Below are 8,232 nucleotides of genomic sequence, written 5' to 3'. Positions count from 1 at the left end.
GGTAATGAGTTATTACGCACTCTTTATAGAAGGGGAAGGGCATGAAATAGTAAAGGCTTTTGGCTCGCAATAAAGGTAGGGTCATGAACGAGCAACTAGTAGTCCTATCCATCGACACGATATCTTGAGTGGGGCGAGGTGCTTTTTCAGGTTCCAGTCCTTCAATTAATACTACAAGGGGAAAGAGAGCAAAGTGCATGGTCCATGGCATAGGCTGCTCAAATGGTTTCTTCACCATCATCATTGCAGCTCTTCTCACATGCACCTTCTTCTATTTCAATCTCTTTAAAGCCTTTCCTATGCTCCGCTGGAGAACATGGAAGCGGGAGTTTGTGAGGACCCAGCTCCAGCTACCAAGATCCAACTTTATATTATTTTTACCGAAACCCACCAACTCATGTATGCATGGATTGTGGCCCTCAGTCGAAGAAATAATAAATTTACTTGTGGCAATGCTTCTCTCAGCTGAGAAAAGCTAGGAGCCCCAGGAAATGTGTCCCAGCTTGTACCATGTCAAGTTTGTGTGGAGTGGGCAATTCAAAGCGTAGGCATTTCTTGTATAACACTAGGCATAAATGATTTTGCAAGGCAGATAATTGATCCTGCGCCTCTTTTTGAGGGAAATGACTAAACTTTTGTGCATATTACAGCCCGAGAACAAGAAGGTCCTTTTGATGGGCAGAGAAAGCAATGATAACAGCCAGAGAATGGTCCGAAAAGCCTTTATTTTAGGTGAAAATGACCTTACCTTGGTTTCAAATTGGACTACTATTGGCGTCTTTGCAGTTCTTTGTTAGTTTAGGAAAATAGGCAAAAACTTTCCTTCGAGTACAACAAATACTCACGGATTACCATAGTTATGCTACCATTTGCCACTGCAAACAAAGACAAATGGAATACTCAACACCAAATGAAGTGGCACATTCCAAATGTTATGTAGAAGGTGATCCTGGGTCTTTGAAATGGTTCATCGTGCATGGAGCTTTGGCCCTCAAGGAATCCACCGGAGTTCAGACGCACCGTGGTTGGCTGACATATTTGGATAGCTATAGTTCTCAAATGACATCTTTTGTTTCAGTGCGCTTTCTGACATCTCCAATTCACAGCTGACTGGTTGTGCCTCAACATATTGCTGCACCACCAACACTGAAACTTTTTCTGCACAATCAGATGAGACTAGCAAATCCCCTACTGGCCCCAGCTCGGGGCATTCACTCCAGTCATTGAGCCCAGCTGTGAGAGGAGAAACGACCTTATCCCCTTTGCCAACTATATACAGATCATAATCATGGTCCATTGTTTTTATCAGTGATACAGTTTCTTCCCCATTATTTGAGACCAGCTCTGAGTATAACACCATTTCGTCTCTCACTGTTTGCAGCCTGAAATCGTTTAGAAACTGATCATCAAGCTGCTTCTGGCACTCATTGTATGTCAATATGGTCAAAATCCCATGACCCTTGTTGGGAATGTCCAAGACCTCCACTTCTGCTGCATCCTCACCAGGAACAAATCGAACAACAGTTAAACTAATGCCATGGGTTCCCATCATCCTCCATGCATAAGTCAAAGCCTCGCGATCATCAGGCCCACCAAAGAAGAGCATGGCAATTCGCATGACTTTGCTGGACTGCACACCAAACCCACGGTCAAGGAAGATGCCCACGGAGCATGGTGCATTCCCTAGCACATTCCGGTTTATGCCCCTTATAGAAGGGTTTTCTTCCTCCATGCTGCCATCAATCTTTTGCTGCAGATGAAATGGAAGTATTAAGAGAGCCACACGCTTGTCTTCAGCATAGCTGCAAATATCTTCATGCATACTTGTGTAAGACGACATGGCAGTGAGTTGTTGAACTGCAACTGCTTCATTTTCCTGATCAAACTTCTCAAAGGAATCAACAATCTGGTCTGCATCAGTCTCTACGCCGCTGAGGCTGTGGCCATTCAACTTGCGAGTGCTGTGGACAACAAGCATGGCAGAAGCACGCCCAGTGAGTTCAATAAGGTGGAGAGCAAAGACATAGAGAGGGGAATGCCTGCTGGCATTAGAAACTTGGAGAAGGTTTATGATGCCTGGGACGTTTTGCACCGAGTAAATGCATGCAAGGATTCGTAATTCTGTACCCTGTTTCAACCCTTCTATGGTCCTTTGGATGTACAGATGGAATTTCCTTTTTTTCTTGTAAAGAACTGATACTAAGGGTGTTATCACAATGGTCATCAACACAATTGCAATCAACATTGAGGCAAATGTAAGGTCATCAATAACCTGGAAAACAGGTACATGTAAAATTTGTAATATAAAAAAGAACTTAGCTTTTAAGCATAATACTTCCAACCTAAGAAAGACAATTGAAAAATCCAAAAAAAAAAAAAAAAGAGCCACATAGTTTATTAATTTTATTATGTGATCAACATTCCCCAAGGCACCAAGCACACATTTGCTAACCTTAAGGTCAAGGTGCAGTAACTTTCCATGGTGAATTCAATCCATAAAACAAAATTTTAAAAGTTTTAGGGGGTGGGCAACTGTACAAGATTGAGGCATGCCACTAACCTCAAAGCCAGATGAACAAATTTTTTTCTACTTTACCAATTTCTATAATTAATTAATGACAGAAAAATATACATGACACAATTTTCAGACATCATGAATGCCATTTGATGTACTCTGCGTGATGTTCAAATTAAGCTGCTACCCTCACATCCCTTCCCCGCACATCAGAAGAACAGCATATAGAAGGTGGTTATCTATAAAAAACCATGGCCAGAGCAAAACGAATTTTTAATAAATGACACTTGAAATGAAAAAAAAAAAAAAAAAACTTAGTAATCAGTAGATTCATTATGGACAGGTTAATTATGTGAGCAAACTGCAATGATCCTTTCATACATCTGAAGCTGTATACCACCCTCACAGTTTGTACAACAAATTTTTGCAGTACATTTTCTTCAACAGTTTATTCAAACAAAAAATATCTGTAGTTTATGACTTTATGTAAAGGAATTTTCTTATAGAATTTTCAATACAAAAAGAGGGATGGAAGAGTATTTCCATCCTAAATTTTATTTCATTAAAAAAATAAAAATTCACAGTATTTTCGAACCCTCAAACTGTGCAATGAAGTTGATTTTGTTTGCACATAAAGTTGATTTTCCTGCATTTACTGAATTGCCACTTATTACTCTGTCACTTACTTTAAAAAATAAAACATACAACAGTATATAAGTGTGCTTTTAAAGGTTTTGCGTGGTAAAAACAAATTTTTTAAGAGCTGGCCAAAGCACTGCACCTAAAGAGCATAAAGGAAGTATGTATAACATGTACACAAGCACGTATAAAACAGGTCAAGCAATAGAGTAATCCATATTTTAAACTAGACAAATTCTGCATGCCTGCAAGTTTGTGTGTGTCAGAGTTTATAGACCTAAAATTTGCTCAATCAAAGAGTGCCCTCAGTTTTAAACTTTTAATAAACTAAGCATAGCATGAGTGTAAATGTTCATATGTCACTAATAAGTTCAAAGGTCCAATAAAGAATTTCACATGTGCAGCCTGCTTAGAGCAAAGACTCCAAAGAAAATGAATAAAGTGTCAGTATCCATTTTTAAGTATTATAACTTAAATCTTAAACAGTTAAACCCCATAAAATTAGCCTACTTATATGATGCAAAAGTTCTGGGCATAATCCATAATAGAAATTAGTTCAATATCTTTCTTTTTTTTAATTTTGAGATATATCGTCTTGCAATTGACATAAACTTCACAATTTGGCATCCAGTCCCAAGCAATCAAAAACCAACCTTAGCGAGAAAGTCAAATGGCAAATGTGGATCCTTTAAATTAGTCTATTATCCATTAGCCACTTTTTTTCTACAGATAAACACATAACTAGTGCATCTGCATGAGAGAGAGAGAGAGAGAGAGAGAGAGAGAGAGAGAGAGAGAGAGAGTACCGATTTCTCCCGCGCAATATTAAGGATGACCAATGCCATGAGGCCTTTGGAGTTCATAAGCACTCCAAGTGCCATCCCATCTAAAAGTGGCATCCGATGGAAGAAAGAAACACCAATAGCACCGACAACCTTAGGTAGGCAAGCCAAACCTATACCCAACACCACCTTTCCCAAACTCATGACATCCGTGGGGAAATCACTAAGATTGGTTTTCAACCCACTAACCCCATAAAAGAGTGGTAGCAAAACCCCCGACACAACATCTTCAAGTTTTTCTATGAGAACTGCCCTGAGCATCCCATCAGGTATACAAAGTCCAAACAAGAATGCACCAACAAAGGAGTGTGCCCCGCAAAGATCTGCCATAAGTGCAACAAGCACAACTCCTGTAAGTATAAGACATATGTGGAACTTACTCAAGTTTTGGCCTTCTGTACTTCCCTTTAATGACCATGAAACAGTTGGACTGACCAAAAAACAACAGAGAAGTGCAAAGATTGCTGTGGACCCCAACACCCCAAAGGTTTCTAGAGCCTTATTCTGACCACTTATTGCTACTCCCATTGCAAGAAGAACCCATGAAAATAGATCGCTGATAATGGCTGAACTCATGGCTGTTCTGCCAATGTCTCCATGGAGGAGCTTGAGGTCTGCAAGGATTTGTGTGAGAACTGTGAAGCTTGTCACAGTGAGTGCGGCACTACAGAAAAATAAACCACCAACATTTAGTTTTCCACTGACCAGAAGGAAGTATACGCCTACCCCAGTAATGAATGGAAGGACAGCTCCAGCCATGGCAATGTGCAGGGCCTCCATGCCAGGTTGTAACATTGTTTTTATGTCAAGCTCCAGGCCGAGAAGGAAGAAGAAGTAAAGGACGCCCAAGTTTCCCAATGTATCTAATACAAGCACGCTGCCAGAAGGGAAAATTGATAGCCTAAAATAATGCCACTCTCCCAATAAAGAAGGACTTAATAACAAACCACCCTGCAATCAAAACCATTCCGTAAAGCCTGTCATTAACCACTATAGATGTTCATGGACGATCCCAAATAAAAAAATATAGAGAATCATTACCATAAACTAATATACAAACAAACTCTTGAGAAAGATCTATTGTCACCTTTTTATAAAAAATATTAAAAAAAAAAATCATACTAACTGAGTTAATTAACAATGGATGCTTTATGAAAAAATTCTGGTAATTGTTACTAAAAAAATCACCAAATAAATGATGAAATGAAAGGCAAGGTGAATTTAAGGGGAAAAAATTGAGCCTTCACATGCTTAACAAAATCAAATTTTCGAATGCCAGAGAACCCATTTTATTTTTCCCCTTAGAATCAAATCTCCAGAAGTTAAGCATGCCCATAGGATTTGTGTCTAGTTTGTTACCAATCCTGCATGGGCCTAAAGTTCACTTCCAAGACTCCCGTGCCTTTGGAATAATGGACACCGGCAGGAAGGAAATTTAGGATAGTTGCTATTTAGTAGTAGAAAGCAATTCATATCTTTTTTAATTTGATCAAAGTTCAGTGCCAAGTCCCTTCACACACACACACACACAAACACCCCCAACCAAAGCAGGAGGCATACAAAAGGAAAAAATAAAATTATAATTTCAGTTAGAATTTTTCTTTTTCTTGGATGAACCACTCTAAGCCTTCCAAAAGAGAAAAACAAAAAATAAATAAATAAATAAATAAAGCGAAAAAAACATATAAATCCAGTGCTTTTTTCCCCTCCTAAAAAGAAAAACAACAGAACCCAGCAATTAATTTAAAAAAAATAACTTCACACATTGAAAACTCCACTGAAGATGCATGATTTGTCTTTGACAGAACCATTATTTGGAATCAGACAATAAAAGAGACAATGATAAAATAAAAGATAGTAAAAAAATAAAGACGAAGAAAGAAACAACAATGAAGAAGAAAAGCATGCATGGTTAAATGAACTTCAAAAGTTCCTAATTAAATTGCTTACAACAATCTCGGGGATAACGCGAGGTATCTTCAAAGGCTTGAACACGATGCGGAGAAGACGAATTAAGGTAATGATAACGATCATCTGCTGCGCGAAAATCGGCAGCGCCGGAGCCAGGGGATTGTCTCCCTGCCACAGCCCATTGTTTGTGCCTATCCTCCCCGAGTAACATACCACTGTATCACTCAACGTATAGTTCGAATTTCCCCCCATCTCTCTCTTTCTCTCTCTCTCTCTCTCTAGAGTTTAATCTTCCCCTTCTTCGTCTTCCTCCTCACTGCCAAGGCAACGACGGCCTCGGCCGCAGCCTCGGCCGCAACCCCTTCAGCTACAGTAAAAGGAAAAATTCAACAAATGAAATAGGAAAAAAAAGAATAATCGAATTGAACAACTACTGACGAGAATCAACCAAATTAATTAATCGTATGTAGATATACAAACGAGAGAACGGAGAAAAGAAAACGGGGTACTGAGAAAAACACCTCCGATTTTGAAAAAGGAGACGTTACGGGGCGCAAGGCATGGATGAAGGGTTGCCCACGCTGTTCGTTGAAAATTTCCCATTTTTGGAGATCTTTGATCTATATTTGGAGAACTGGGTTTGTTGGGGAATGACTGGCTTTCTCTTATCTCACTTCCTCTCGCCCCTCCAAACGTGCATGGCGGGCGGCCACCGCATCACATCCTCTTTTGCTTGCCTTCTGCACCCGGCGGGGCCTCTGTGAAATCCCTGCGGCTGCACGACTTTATTATTAAAATAAATTCCGGTAACGTCCTGAGATATGACGCTCAATCTCTTAAATTTTTAGGACAATCATTTATTTTTAGGTAAAAAACTACTATTACATTCCTTGTATCATTCATTTCAGACATTTCCATCAAAAGGTAATGAAATTTATATTTGTTTACTAAGATAATATTCCATACTTTCAAAATCATACTTAAACCTCTACCCTATTTGTAAGAGAATTTACAATCCTTAACTAAACTATTAAAATACTTTTATATCCTTTTATATTAACTCCAATCCATCTAACTTAGTATCAGCTTTTTCATTTTCGAATACTAGTTATATTTGCTATGCATAAAATGCATAGCATCTTATTATAAGGGTTATTTTGTCTGAAAAAATTATTAATCGTTCATGTGCCGTATGATTACAATATTTGTTTAATTTAACTATTTTTTATTAACATAAAGAGTTTTTTACAACTATGATTATGAAGATGCTTTAGAGGTATATCACTTCTACAAGTTCAAGCACTTTGTAGTAGATGGTATAGATTAAGATAAGTAAGTGCTTTTTTTTTTTTTTTTCTTAATTTTATTGACAAAATGAACCTTCTGTTAATTAGTTGACCTTTAGTCAACTGTTAAATTCAGTAAAAAAAAAAAAACTTTGCCCTTAATTAAGATAATAATTTTACCCCGTCATCTAATCTTAATTAAATAAATTAATAAAATGATATTAATTTAATAAATTACGTTAGAAAAATTGGCCACTTAATTAAGTATAATATGTTTTGAGAAAATGAACTATAAGTGAATCAAATTCCCAACAATTAGTTCGAGTCAAACAATTAATGTAAATTTGAGTTTGCTTTATCTATTTAGTATTCATATTTTAAGCATAGAAGAACTAACATTTAATTTCAAAATTTTAATTTATGAAGTATGAATGTTGCAATTTTAGTTTATGTTTTTTAGCACTATATTTGAATTTTTTATAGGTTACTTAAATTTAAAAATATTAGATTATGTTTATTTGTTTTATGATGTGTGCAATCCTTAAATTTTTATGAAAATTACATCTAATAAACATTTTGTGACATTATAATTACTAGCTATTTTTTTGTGATTTATTAGTAATTTTAAGTTTTATATATATGTGAGGAATGGTGTATTCCCCAGAGGGGGTGAATTAGGTATTTAAAAAATCTTAGGTCAAATATGTCCTATTTTTAGAACCACAACTAGTATTACACAAACTTAAGATCGTTCTAAGCAATTGCAAATACCACAAATATTTAAGCATGCAAATATTTAAAACAAATATAACAATCACAATGAATTTAAATATTAACATGCAAGTGCTGGAAATAAATAGAGAATAGAGAAAGAGTGCAGACACAATATTTTACAAGGTTCAGTTGTACTCGCTTACGTCCTCGCCTCAAGTCAACCTGCTTGAAGATTCCACTACCTTGCTCACTTAACGGAGTGGAGCAAAAAACTGTTTGCAGCTCCTTACAGGGTGGAGTCTCCCTAACTCCCTTAACCGGGCGG

General features: G+C 37.2%; 1 protein-coding gene across 2 annotated transcripts; it reads right to left on the bottom strand.

Moving 5' to 3' along the window:
* Nucleotides 1-576: 576 nt before the first annotated feature.
* LOC131145147 (cation/H(+) antiporter 15-like) lies at nt 577-6,723 on the bottom strand. Of its 2 annotated transcripts, none has more exons than XM_058094249.1 (4): nt 6,429-6,723; nt 5,947-6,274; nt 3,961-4,947; nt 577-2,272 (listed from the first exon to the last, which is right to left on the bottom strand). In XM_058094249.1, the coding sequence occupies exons 2-4, from the start codon at nt 6,157-6,159 to the stop codon at nt 992-994; spliced, it is 2,481 nt and encodes an 826-aa protein (XP_057950232.1). In that variant the 5' UTR covers nt 6,160-6,274; nt 6,429-6,723; the 3' UTR covers nt 577-991. The 2 variants fall into 2 exon arrangements, with proteins under 2 accessions (XP_057950232.1, XP_057950233.1); XM_058094250.1 differs by having other exon boundaries at nt 5,947-6,268; nt 6,429-6,691.
* Nucleotides 6,724-8,232: the final 1,509 nt, after the last annotated feature.

The sequence above is a fragment of the Malania oleifera genome, chromosome 12, assembly GCF_029873635.1.
Source record: "Malania oleifera isolate guangnan ecotype guangnan chromosome 12, ASM2987363v1, whole genome shotgun sequence".
NCBI lineage: Eukaryota > Viridiplantae > Streptophyta > Magnoliopsida > Santalales > Ximeniaceae > Malania > Malania oleifera.
Note: the sequence above shows the minus strand (reverse complement) of the source record. Positions and strands in the feature narration are given on the sequence as shown.